The sequence below is a fragment of the Gossypium hirsutum genome, chromosome D08 (genome assembly GCF_007990345.1).
Source record: "Gossypium hirsutum isolate 1008001.06 chromosome D08, Gossypium_hirsutum_v2.1, whole genome shotgun sequence".
NCBI lineage: Eukaryota > Viridiplantae > Streptophyta > Magnoliopsida > Malvales > Malvaceae > Gossypium > Gossypium hirsutum.
Window position 1 is genome coordinate 67106534 of NC_053444.1, and position 14376 is coordinate 67120909.

Genomic DNA, 14376 nt, shown 5'->3' on the forward strand with positions numbered 1-14376 from the left:
TAATTAAAACAAATATCTATTTAGTAATTAAATTAAGTATTACAAATGTATGTATTTTATTAATACACTTGTATTAAATTATCACCATACATTTGTCTTTATTTAATTTATTTCTTAATATAATATTTATAATATAATTAATTTAATAATATACTTATAATTAATTTATATATTTATATAAATAAATAATATAAAAATCTAATATTTTTACAATCTTATGCCGCCTCAACCTCCAAATGTGGCTTAATTGCCCATTTGGTCCCTATTATTTTCCTTTAATTTATAATTAAACTTTTACCATTTATTCAATTTAATCTTTTTTTTGCTAATTACTCATTATTAGGCTAAATTCACCTATCTAAAACCTAATTAAACACACAACTAGTCTAGTAAATATTTCTAATAATTATTTTCAAACTCAATTTACTAAGACAGAGGCCCGATATTATACTTTTCCGATGCCCGTAAATTTTGGGCAAATAACTCGGTCCATGAATAGATTAATGAATGTTGTACTTATATGACTTCAAGGGCTGATCAAGTCTTACATTTTTTGGTTATGTTGTCATTCTGTTAATGTTGAAAACCTATTGCTTCCGTGATGGTCAAGGCATTGCAGTACGCATTTGTATTTTCGTTGATTCTCTGATGTTTTCTCGAGAACCCATGGATCATATCTCTATAAGCACTCTCTGCTGGACCTCAATTTTCCATGGTATTAATGCTTATTCACTTCACTGCATAGTGTGGTATTGGTTCCTGCAATTTGACACCTTTAGGCACTCTTAAAGAAGGTCGAGAGTAGTTGACAACCGAGTAACTTTTTGCCCAAACCTGAATCCGAAGGAGTGTGTGATCAAGTTAAAGAATTGAGGGGAAGTGGCAAAGAGCTCTCGTATGATTATTTCGTCGTGTTGGTGGGCGATATGATCACGGAAGAAGCTCTTCCAACTTACCAAACAATTTTGAATACGAGATAAAATCGGTGCTAGCCTTACTTCTTGGGCGATCTGGACTTGGGCTTGGATTGCTGATTTAGTTGAGACCCAACGTGACTATTAGATTCCGCTGAAGACAATGCCGATATACTGGAATATCTCGTAGGAAGATGGAATGTAGCAAAGCTAAAGGGTCTTTCTGGCGAGGGAGGATGTGCTCGAGACTTTGTGTGCCGACTGCCAAAACAGATTTGAAGGTTAGAGGAAAGAGCTCAAGCCAGAGCTAAGTAAACATCCAATGTTGCTTTCAGTTGGATTTTTTATAAGAAATTAACAGCTTAATGGTAGTTGTCACATAGGAGGTTAAGCTTTCTATCCCTATTTTTCTACCCATTGCATGTAATTAAAGTTTAGCAAGTATGATGTTACATATTCTATAGAGCGGGGACAAGTCAGAAATTTTTTTTATGGGTATCGAAATTAAATTGTAATTTTTATGATAGTAAAAATGTAATTTCACCATTTTAATAGTTTAATCTTTATAATTTTTAAAGGATTAAATCAAATTTTTGTCATTTTTAAGGGGACGAAAGTGTAATTTTATCTTTACTAATTTAAAATTTTAAAAGACCTAAATGAAAAAAAAATTATTTTAGAGGTGTCGGGACCTGCCAGCCCTCCCTAGATATGCCACTGGCTAAAGCGAGTCTTTCTTACACATAAATAATGATATTTAATGTATTGGAATGTGATGGATAAAATATCAATCTATAATTCATTATTTTTAATATCTTGAAAAGCAAATAAACGAAATGTTAATCCATAATATTTGGAAGGACTAAAGAAATTTGAGAACAAAATTTTGTAGTCTAAGAAGTTCTTAGAACAAGACTTTTCTTCCTTGCAAATGAGATCAAGATTCAAAGCTTTAATAATAAGATCGAGATTTTGTATTTATATAACATATAATTCTTACAGTAATAGTGAATATAGTCGTAAGTTGAAATATAAAATTAGTCTTGCTCGTTACAATTTTGGGTACTTTTATAAATTTATCAAAATTACTTCAAAAAATCTAAGTAAAAATATTTCTCTAGTCCTCAATTTCGATGTTAAGTAAATTAGTCCCTCTAAAAAAATTAGAGCAAATTGATCACCGTCAATTTCTAAAGTGAGAAACTAAAGACAACTAATCACAATGTTAATATTTGTTTGTCAATTTAGCCCTCAAAGTCTACACATTTTGTCAAATTGATCTTAATTTAACAAATTTAACCGCAACATTTAAATATTTTATCAACTTGATCCTGATTTAACAAATTTAACTTGCAAAAGGTACACATTCTGTCAATATTTACACAAAATATGTAAAAATCGAATGCTAAATTTATTACTATACCAATCAAAATTAAGTACAATTGATAAAAAAACATTAACGTCGTGTCCTTATTTGCTCATTTTCAATATTGATAAGGATTAAATTGCTCAAAGTTTTTGGAGAAGGATAAATTTGCTCAATTTCAAATTCAATAGGGACTGGAAAGATGTTATTACCAAAAATCTAAAAAGATTTAGACCTTTTCATCAGCTCCAAAGTTACACAAAAGTCGTAATAGTTTGTGATAATTAGTCATGTTGCACAACACTTTCTGTAATAATTTATATGATCAAGTAATGTTTTGTATAATTACAAAAAAAAAACATTACAAATATTGTAATAATTTGTATAATTAGGAAATATTTTTTATATTATGAGTAATGTTTTTCTGCATTCATACAAAATATAAAAGGAAAAAAGAATTATAGAATCAGGTAATATTTTTGTATAATTGGAACCAATGGATAGCACAAGCAACTCAACTCAAAAAGAATATCAATGAAAGGCCAAATAGCAGCTTGAAACAAAGAAATAATATAAATAAATTAGCATCTTCATTTGCAAATTGAGATATTTTACATATATAAATATATATACATACACACACACAACTACCGTCCAACTGTCCTACCTACTCGTTACAATCAAACATGAAAGATGACGTGTGACATCCCTCCCCACTGTTAAGCTATTTAAATTTCATTTGCTAATCAACATCTTTTTTATATAATAAAAATATAACCAAACATTTTGATTGAAACAAAATAATCAGCACCGCAGGCTGAGCATGAAAGCAACACCAACAAGGCAATTTCCACTGTATCTGCTATTTTTTCCTATGCAAAGGGATCAGAAATCTGATTTTAAGAGCTTCAATCGAGGCTTTATACAGATATCATCGAAGGGTTTCCCCTGTTCTACATGGATGTAATCTTTTGTCTTAAGAACCTGTAGATTGGATAATATTTACACCAAGGAACAAAGAGAATAATTTATGTTAATATGTAGTTAGTAGCAGAAATCTGTTCATTAATCCGTAGATGGATAGTGTTGTGCACTTAAAATGTTACTTTCAGATAAGTTTTAGTAGACATACCAGTGTTTCGAAAAACATCCTCGATGCTTCTTTACGTGTTTTACGAGCCAATAGACTGTCCATAGAAAGTGCCTTACGTCCATGTACAGCTTCATCCTCGAATAAATTCTGGAGATACTTGGCAACAGCCCTTAAAGAAAAAGCATCAGAAAACATTAAGATGAGATCTAGAATCATTCCAGTTATTAAGGTACAAAATTATTTCGACAAATGCTAAATTATTGTTGAAATTAATGAGTTAAAAAAAAATAGTTATATCAATGACTACAGGGAGCATACAGACCTGGTACGAGAAGACCATCCACTATTGTCAAGAAGACGACTTTCATCACCGCCCGGCATGCCATTATCATCATCTTCACCTAGCTCATCATCATCTACATTCAGGAATTCTGGAAAGAAAGATAAAGAAAACAAATGTCCAATCATCGTTTACATTGGGAAGCAATAGCACCCTATGGTCCAAATCCTAACCGAAGTCCACCTGCCTGAACCTTTCATTACTAAAAGAAAATTATATACAAACTGTGATTCATTTTACTTAAAAAGAAAATTCAAATAAATATAATTTCAAGTAATGCTCATCAACACTGAAATGTAAAAGCAAAACAAGGCAATAAGATCAAACCTGTATCATTTCCAATGGCAACATCCTCAAACTCCTGCACCCCACAAGGCCAAACAGTCATTTAAGGGATTCTTAGAGCCTCAAGTAAAACAAGGAAAACTACCACAAATACAACTTTCATAGCAACATTATAAATATAAATAGCACAATGACTGAATAAGTTAACATGAATACAAAGTTGAGGATCGGAATAATTATCTATATGTGAACCATGCTTTATGAATAGAACAAAGTCAAATATTCAACATAAATTAAAATATATTTAGAAAATATATGTTTGTTTAAGTATTGAAATATTTTCAATGAATCACTGTCAACCATGTTTTACGGAATAGGACAATGTTAAATATTCAACATAAACTAAAATATATTAGAAAATAATTTTCTTTTTCAAGGAAATATTTTCAATTAATCAATCTGGAGTGGATCAGACAACTCAATATTGATGCCTAAATTACTTTCAGCTATTGCTCTAAAGTTATAGCACTACATGAATATTACAAGAATAGAAATTGCTAACAGTTTGGAAAAAGTTAGAGCACTTACAGCTTGATTATCCACAAGAGAGGTCATTTCTTTATTGACTGCATCAACTTCCTGAAAGGTTGAGGTTTCTCCCGTATTTAATGAAGCATTGTTCAGAACCACATCAACATTTTCTGAATATGTAGAATCCATTCTACATTCTTCAATATCCTTACGGATAGGGTCCTTGTCATCATGATCCAAGAGTGCAACCTCAACTTGAGCCTCATCTATCACATCAACCTTATCATTTTCAGCTTCATATGCATTTTGAGAACCATTCACAGACTCACCAGTTTGTAAAGTGACAAGAGAATTAGTCCCATTTTCAATAGGTGCAAAGCATTCTGCTATACTACCATCAGCTGATGTATTGGCTTTACTTTCTTCCAACAAAAACTCAGTACCAAGATTAGTTGGGGATGACACCCCAAACTCATTTAGAACAAAGTGATTTGATGCATTAACAGCTTCAGCATTATCTCTGTCAATTTCCATTTCTGTGATCCCATCGACAGGATTTCTATCCTGTTGAGAATTCAGATCACTGTATTCACCCTGCCGAGTTTCAGTGTGAACAGTAATACCAACAGACTGTACTTGCTCATCATTGCCATTAATTAAAGGCACAGAGCTCCCTTCAAATCCACCTTCAGCAATATCAGGTCCGACAGAGCACCCTGAATCCTTAGCTACTTCATTTGATGCGTGGTTTTCATCACCTTCAGAAATCCTGATACTGCTTAGATCATATTGTTCACTGTGCAAACATGTCAAGTCATCCGACATACCTGAAAGGTACACCATTTGCAACTCACAAAGTTATAATCAACGTATTAAAATTAAAAGAGACAGAATTATTTCAAGTAACATAAATTCAAAACAAAGATGGACAACCGTTAAGATGATCATAGTTAAATCTTAGTCCACACAATTTAAAGGTTGAGTTTAGATTCATACAAATGAAATCAATACAAAAACTGAAGTCTACATCTAGAAAATACTCCGTAGAAATAAGGTAATAGTATATACGCTAATAGGAAAAATGCATGTAGTAGCAGGCAGTATAGTTCTGAATAGGGCCAGAGGATGCCCTAGACTAAACAAACATCTAAATGTCACAACTTTTTCCAATGAAAACAAGTCAAATACGAACAAGGCCTTCAGGAGATATATTAGAGGTGTATCAATAAATTTTCCTCACATAGGGATGCAACATAATATTGAGGTGTGTGGTGTTCTTTATTTATTTTTTTTTTTGGGGGGAGGGGGTGTTTCGATGCAGTATTATCATTCTCCCTCTTTCACCACTATGTACATTAAACCACACCGACTATTAATTTTCACCCATTGCAATTAATGAACAAGTTGGAATTCTTTTCTTTTATTTCAATGACCCAACAAAAGCATGCAGATACAGTGATTTTTCAGCACTTTGATCTCACCAGTAAGTACAGATTCACTAAAGATTTCATCTTCCAAGAATCGTCTCTGAATCAATGAAATTTCAGTGCGCGTGCAAGGTGCTTTCTTGCGAATACGACGTATGTCTTCAGTATTAACCAACTGCTGACGTATTGTACTTGATAGAAAAAAGCAAGGACAAATTAATCAGTACTTAAACACTAGATCTAAAATTATAAATGCAACACTAAGATTCTCAGAATAAATTCCATTCAAGAATATTTCATAATGTGCCATGCTGAGAATAAACACAATTTGATCATATCTCAATTCTTAAGCAAGTTAATGCAATGTAAACCATGTCATACTGCAAATAGATTATTATTATCTATATATAAAGCACCAGGTACTTCAAAACATGGCAAGTCCCTTTTGTAAAATTTGTTGACAACAGAAGAAAACAAAAATGTGCTTCAGATAAAGCGCGTCAATCTATGTCAAATGATGAAAAGGTTGCAAAAGAAAGCATGAAAAGGTAGAATCTTCCAAGTGCATGAATTTCATAATATAAAATTTAATTTATATAATCAAAGAAAATAGTGAGCTTAAATAAAACAATGTTACATGACTGCAAAAATAATATTGCATTTGAATTTTCAAATTCATTTGAGAAGAGAGCAATCATCAGAACATCAACTAGTGAAAGAAAGAAAGGAGCAATAAAAACATATTAATAACATACTCGCCATGTAAAACCATAGTATCTTCCATAAGAACTTTTCTCTTGGTGGCACTAGGTTTTGCTGCAGATCGTGTGCGTTTCCTTGATGCAACTTCAAACTGAGGAGTTGGCTTCATTTTAAAAACTGAAGATTTTCTCCCAACTGAAGCAATAAAAAATTCATTTACAAAAATATTCTTATGAAGAACAGCCTTACAATCCATGCTATTCTAGTAATCCAATAGAAGGCAGATAATAGTTAATTTAGAGTTAAAAGTGCCGCTACCTAAAATAGAAGACAACAAGTCATCATCATCAGGAACTGATTCAGCAGTTCTCATGGATTGGGGCCTGCCAAATGATTCAACTGAGTTTATACTCTCTACAGTCAGTGTACTTTCAGTTAAACTTCGCTTTTTTCCTGAAATGAGTTTCGTTCCAGCATCAATTTCATCATTCCCTGCTAGGACCTCTTTGTCTGGGGTAGACTCAACCAGCAAATCACTTGGTTTATCAAGCAGTTCTTCCGGTGCAGAGAGTAACCTTTCAGGTGCAGGCAAGTCAGACATAGCACAACTATTTGAATTTTCCAACTGATGACCACAAAAAGCAGGTTCCAACATCTGAGTTTGGCAGACTTCACCTGCAAGAAGATAGTTAATAAGAAACAATCTAAAACGAATTCATTATGGTTAGAAAAATTGTTGTCATATATAATCTTAAAAAGATCCCCAATCTATGTAAGACAACATGCATGAGACTCATAAAACAAACCTTGCACCTCAATTGGAGCTCCAGAAGCATGAACTTCCTCCTCCCTTTGGGACATATCCACAGAGTTCTGCTCAGCAGCAGCCAAATTATTGCTCCCAAGAAATTGAACAGACGAGACCTCTTCATGAATACCAGTTTCTTTAAGATTTTCAGAGACATTCGGTTCTTGAAAAGCTTGAGCTTCTCCATCAATTACTGTTGGCCTACTAGGTGATTCCAATGGACAGGAAGGATTTGAAGCTATTGCTTTGCCATATGATTCTTCCAAATTACCGGTGGCTTCCGCTTCATTCCCAAATTCAAATTTTTGTAATGCTTGATCATTTTCCAAATTGCCATCTGACATGGGCACACAGTTGCTATTTGAACTTGTTCTTCGAGCAGGTTCATCCAAATCAAAGGTGACATTGGAGCAGCTAGGAGATTCTGCACATTCCCTGTCAGTTCTATCAATTGAGTGCATACCGCCATTATGCATCTCTTCCACCCTATCCAAACCATCAGGTCCTCTGACAGTCCCAACAGCAGATGCACACTCCACAGACACAGCATCAGGGAGAGAACTTTCCTGCGGTTTAGTTTGTTCTTTCTCCATGTCACTAATATGGCAATCATTCTCAGGAGGCTCGATAACAACAGCATCATGATTTATTTCATTTTCCAATGACTGATCCAATGGATTGTTATCTTCATGGTGAAGATTTGATTTATTAGAAGCATTTTCTACACACTTTGAGTTAGCCAATTCTGTAAGATTGTCATGTTCTGGTTCTGCATGATCACCACCTGTCAGTTCCTCATGAACACCAGACAAGTTAGGCACCTCCACTAATCCAGGAGTACCTGGATCTTGTTCATAATCAATAAATTCAGAATTTGCAGCGAGATCTTCTACCTAACACCAAGCAGAACATATTTATTAAGGCAAGTAAGAAAATAAAATGGTTAGAACATGAATTGTTTCTACAAGATGGACAGAAAGTATGAAATTAAAAGGAAATTGAGATTTCAGTTATGTTGACTATAAAATAAACCTGATCCCCACTGCAATCCATTGGCATAGCTTCTGAATTACTTGGGACTTGCTCTTGTGGTACATCTGACCCTTGGGGATCATATCTGAAATGAAAGTTAAAAGCAAGCAATAAATACAAAATTATCAAAATATTTGCATAAATTAACTAGTGAAACTAATGACTGATTAGTAATTGGCTGTGCTTTGCAACCTACCCAATAGGGAGTTGAGAAACCACACTATCCAAAATGAAAAAAAGGAAAATATGATAAAAAAGCATATATGAAGCATAAGTATTTGATATGCTAATGATCGGAGAAAGAATAAAGTGCGACTGTGTGTGTGTGCATCTGCATGTATATTTCTGTGTGTTTGTCTGTGTGTGAAGCTTACTCTGACACTCCAGCATGTTTGGATGACGCAACCCTATCTAGGACAAGCTCCTGCTTAAGATTAATTCAAGACAAGAATTTTCAGTAGATGATTGGCATAAAGAGAAAATAGAAACATGAATAAGAAAAATCGGGTCAGTCAATTCATAAAGAAGACAAGCTAAATACCATGACCCCAAAGATATCAACTTTGAATGACAATGAATGAAACCATCAGCAATTCAGCAATTTAAAGGTTCTGCTGACCAGAGGATCCATGGAAGCATATTCTCAACTTCAAAAACCAAGATGTCAGGGTTTCAGAAGTTAATCACCTATGAAATGGTTTCAGTAAATTGATCCACTTGATGCGCATCCCTAAAAGATCATAAGCAATCCATTTGTACTTACTACTGAGGGTAGGGATATACATTTCTGATATTAATCTGATGATATTACTGCATCACCTACTCTCACAACGCAGTAAATTTACAAAACATTTGTTCTTTTACCCCTCTTCTTTGCTAAGGCATCATTTTAAAATTGTTCCTCCCCAGCAACCCACTTTTCTAGTTCATTTCATTACCTTTTAGTGGGTACGACCTCAACATTAGTAAGCCTCCAATCTAGGTCCTACATTAGTAAGCCTCTCTCTAATTGCAAACCACCTGCCAAACTAATCCCTAAATGATGGGGAAGAAAGAATGATAGATTACCTCATCAAGCAGACCAATCTGAGAAGTGTCACCATCACCAAAACGTTCTGAAAATATTCAAAATGAAGAGATTTATATTTACTAATATTTTTCAAACCAAAAAATCCAGTGTATCACAGTCAAGAGCAGTACTGACCATCCAATCCAAATTGTGATGTGGAGTAAACAACACCGTCCATGGTATCTTGAAGCGTAATCTGCTCTCTTGAGCTAACATGATGATCAACATAGTTACTGCCAAAAGAGCTACATGTTAACAAACATATAGTACTTCCCCAGATAGCTTATGAAAATATTCAATGTGTATCTCGTATCACCAAAGCAACAGAAAAACATCATGACTAACCCCTGAAAGATCTCATTATCAGGCAGCTCAAAGTCATCAAGATCAAAAGTCTCTGGCAAAGTGATTGAATGGTAAGGCGCAGTTGATTCTTCCGGTGGCAAATCAACCGCAGTGGAGCGAAAAGCCTGCTTTATCTTAAGCAAGGCTTCACTGCAATCATCAAAAAGGTAATTCACCTTTCTAGAATATATCCTCACCACTCCGAGAAGAAGATGACTTGACAATCGTAGTGCAATCGGTACATCAGGAAACAGAATAGAGTCTGCTCAGAGCCATATAACAATAAACAAGTAAGATTATAGTTAAAAAAAGAATTCAAAAAGTTAGATAAGCCTAGGCACCTATCCTCAGTAAGAAGGTTCCCTGTAAACAAAAACAAAATTTGATATTGGAACATGAAAAGATAACAACCCTATCATCATCATGATTGTATAGCCTTATCTAATTCTATTAGTGCAGTGATCTGCCATGAGCAACAAAACCAACAAAGTGCTGAGTAAACTCAATGGAAAATTCCTCTCCTGAGTAACCAAGTAAAACCATATTTTATGAAGATGCTACCAACACCATGGTTATTTACCCTGCCAATAAGGGAAACTACTCCTGCATGACTATAAATTTCAAAGCAACAAACAGAGTTGCCCATAGCCCCTCCGTGTATGTCCAGCAGGGCCATGACAAGGAAAAAGCATGCAATGACTTGAAGAAAATAAGCTCATACAAGAATAAGAATGAAGAGGAGGATGTTATGAGCTTTTAAAAATTATCTTTAATAAATATTAAAAGAAACTTTCAAAATAAAATTTTCTATTTCAGAAACTGGTAGGCAATAAATGCATATGAGCAGCAAACTATTCCAATATGCACACTACCTCCGACATATTTCTAGAGAGTCCATTTTAACTAACCTAATAGTAATGGCCATGCCATCAAGCTCGCTAATTTTCAAGCTAACCCAATATTTATAATTTCCAACTCCCAAATACCAGTTTTACTAATATTTGTTTATTGATCAGAAATGTTTTGATTTGATCAAACTGTTAGAAATACTCAATAAACATAGAAGTCTTCAAGCATCAGAAGACGTACATATTTATTGAATAATAAATTACAAATCATGGAAATGAAATAAGCATACCTTCCAATCAAATAAATAAATTTTAACTAAGTACTTCTAGCTATTTATTTCCTTAAGAAGACGTACATATTCCTCAATTTGGCAAAGAAAATAAATATGCAAATAAAGAGATAAAGATTCTAAATTTGAACTCTGGATTCCAAACTAAACAAGTAAAATGAAATTAGAAAGTACTAACCAACAGATACACCGATGTCAGTATCAGCCACCTGATTCTTACGGAGCTTCCTCTCCAGATGAGCTGCTATCCATATCGTACCCAAGGGACCTTTCTTCGCCAATATAAACTGTGAATAAAACATTTTTTTCTCCCAATACGATCCCTACTTTTTCACACAAACTTCCCCACCCCTAAATGTAAGAAAAACCTATTATCTAATCTTAAAATTATCCTCCTAATCAAAAATAAACCCTAAAGCAAACAACTTCAAATCCTCGGTACAAATTCAACATGCTCCCATAGCTCCCAGGACAACCCCCTAAATTTCCAAAATTTCCCAACATAACCCTTAATTTTTTCTACTCCCAGCTACGAAAATGAACAAAAAGAAATTCAAAACATCCTAGATTTCAATAATAAGAACGAAACCCTAATTACTCCCTATCCACCAAGCAACCATTCACACACTCGAAAAACCCCGTAACCCATATAAAACGGGCACCATTTCAGCTAAATTCACAGACCCACCACTTAGTAGAACATCCCAAAATATCGAACCATAAGAATCGACCAAAAAAAGAAACGAAAAAAAACTCCCAACTTGGGCTTTGCTTCGATGCGTAAACCCTAGCCCTCGAATAAGCGAAGCTTTCGTGGAGAGGAAAACTACAGCTTCATAACAGAGTTGAGGGGATTGAAGAGAGAGAGAACGAGTTAGAATAGTGAGTCAGATCGGACAGACACGAGAAGAGAAAGAGGGTGAGTTTCCGTGTTTGGTGTGTAAGGAAAGAGAAAAAAAAAAAGAGTAGCGCCGTGTCTGTTATAATGTAATGTAAATTAATAGTAAATGATTCGATATTTGAAGATAAAACTAAAACAAGCTTAGTAGCCCGCGCTTACTCTTTTTTGATTGGTTAAACTACTTTTAATTTATTATCTGAACACTCCATGTGGACCAAAATATATTTTACACATTCTTGGAAAACTAAACCGTTAATTTTTACAAATTTAAAATTTAATCCCTATATTTTTTATTTTTTTACTTTTTAAATTTTAAGTTTAATTGTTAACTTATTAAATTATTTTATTAATTCAAATTTATTATAATGTCATTATTTTACTTATATTATTATCAAGTGAATTTTTTTTTAAAATAATAAACCAAAAAATTTAACAGTAATAACAATTAATTTTAAATTTTAAATTTTTAAAAATAAAAAAAAAATCTTAAAAATAAAACTACAGAAACTAAATTCTAATTTTCAATATTCACTTGCAATTAATGTTCAACAAAACTAATTTTTAAAACTCATAAATACAATTATGAATTTAAAATGATTAATGTACAACTTAAATGACACTAAAGTAATTAATAATTTAAAAAACTAATTAGTAAGTTACCTAAAGAAGCTTGATTTTTTTAGAGTCCTAAAGAAATTTGATATTTTATAAAAGTAAAAGATAACTATATCATTTTAATTTTTATCTCATATATTTTGTTAAAATTAAATAACTTAAAATATAGTTTTAAAAATTTAAATGAATAAATGGTTAAATTAAGAAATTTAAAATTTTTCAAAGATGGGTTTTGATTTTTTTATATAAATACATAAAAATATTCACAATTTCTCTTGAATCTTTAAAAAAATAAATCCACTGAAATTCACATCCGACCTATTCACGGCATTGACCTTGAAAACAGACTTGAAATAATTAACCCAGCATTAAACTTTCATGGCTTACTTTTTTACTCATTAACCTTTCAAGTTTCCATTTTTGGCATATTCAAATTCTTATATTTCTTGTTTTCATTTTTCTCCTCTCTTTTTTTTCTAATTCCTTTATATTCCTCAAAATTCGAGAATTAATTTATTTTTTCGGTATTTTTTATATAAATAACATTAAAATATTGATTAATTGTGAGAATAATTTGAAGAAAAAATTATATATAAAAATGACTTATTTGTTACCGTGAAAATAGGTGTTGCCTAACCAACTAGCGACACCACCCCTTTTCTCCCTAATTATTACCCAATCATCAATTTTTTAGAAAAAAATATATTTTGGTACCGCCATTTTTTTCTCCACCGTGAATACTGATATTTTTTACGGGTATTTTAAAAAATACATATAAGTGTCGCCTAACACAGTGGTTGCACCAAAAAAAATCTCTTTTCTTTTTTTAAATATGACGGTTAGGTGATTGAGGAGAAAAGAAGATGGTGCTGTTAGCGTGTCAGACGGCACCAACGAATACTGTTGCAAACGAGTCATTTTCATATATGACTTTTCCTCCAAATTATTTTCGTAATTATTTAATATTTTAGAATTATTTATATAAAAAAGCATTTTTTTTTCATCTACATTTTGCTTCAAGTAGTTTTTTTTATTTTTAAATTCAAAACTACAAGATATTTGGTGCTTTCCAATATCATGATTCCAATGGAACTGTGATTGATGAAAATATTATTGCTAAACATCAAGGGAATCACTTTACATTATCTATAGAAAAGGAAAGTAAACTAATTTTTACATACTAAACATTGAAATCACATACCAGCCAATAAAATTCCATGAAAAGTGATAATTTTCTATCATACCAAAAATGCTCTACCCGTAAACAAAATATTGGTACTCGCAAATTACTTGGGTTCAATTCAGTAAAAAAAACTCAAACTCGATTTAATAATTATAAAATATCATTCAAGAAAAATCTGATCATACCTATTACGACTTGTGAACTTTATCAAGCTTTATTTTTTATTTTTAATATTTTCATACAATTAAATTACATTGCCTTTAATATATATTATTGATTTAAACTTGATTAATAAAGCTGAAACTTAAACTCGAATATATCGAATTCGTGATAAACAAGCTTACACAAACATTAAGCCGAGTAAGGCAGGTAAAGCGAGCCTGACAATAATTAAACTGTTAAATCAATAACAGAATATCCCAGATCAAATTTCAAAAACTTTATTCTTCAGGTATAGCATTGGGAATTTTTCTTATGCTTTTTTCCACCAATAGTTCTGGAACTTTCAATCAAAATTTTTACCCTTTTCGTTTCTCCGTGGAGCTTCGGATGTTCAATTTGTCTCATTTACTTATAAACCTTGAAAGAGCATGTCTAGGACCAAGAGTTCCTCAAGCTTAAAACATC

The 14376-nt window shown here is 32.5% G+C and overlaps 1 protein-coding gene across 2 annotated transcripts; it reads right to left on the reverse strand.

Moving 5' to 3' along the window:
- Positions 1–2848: 2848 nt before the first annotated feature.
- Positions 2849–12142, reverse strand: LOC107909116 (sister chromatid cohesion 1 protein 4). 2 transcript variants are annotated; one of them, XM_016836531.2, is made up of 15 exons: positions 11229–12142; positions 9913–10174; positions 9703–9800; positions 9567–9613; positions 8873–8922; positions 8499–8583; positions 7465–8359; positions 6977–7333; positions 6712–6853; positions 6011–6147; positions 4587–5356; positions 4041–4074; positions 3696–3804; positions 3413–3542; positions 2849–3264 (listed from the first exon to the last, which is right to left on the reverse strand). In XM_016836531.2, exons 1-15 carry the CDS (start codon positions 11350–11352, stop codon positions 3166–3168), a joined length of 3339 nt encoding a protein of 1112 aa, XP_016692020.2. In that variant the 5' UTR covers positions 11353–12142; the 3' UTR covers positions 2849–3165. The 2 variants fall into 2 exon arrangements, with proteins under 2 accessions (XP_016692020.2, XP_040954880.1); XM_041098946.1 differs by lacking the exons at positions 8873–8922; positions 9913–10174; positions 11229–12142 and having other exon boundaries at positions 9703–9798.
- Between the last annotated feature and the right edge of the window lie 2234 nt (positions 12143–14376).

Excerpts from the sequence above, each read along its gene's own strand:
- LOC107909116 (XM_016836531.2), bottom strand. The coding sequence starts at position 11,352 with ATGTTTTATTCACAGTTTATATTGGCGAAGAAAGGTCCCTTGGGTACG. Across the intron at positions 8,360-8,498 it reads TGGATTGCAGTGGGGATCAG|GTAGAAGATCTCGCTGCAAA; the intron begins GTTTATTTTATA and ends GCTTGGTGTTAG. Across the intron at positions 6,854-6,976 it reads CTTGTTGTCTTCTATTTTAG|TTGGGAGAAAATCTTCAGTT; the intron begins GTAGCGGCACTT and ends TTATTGCTTCAG.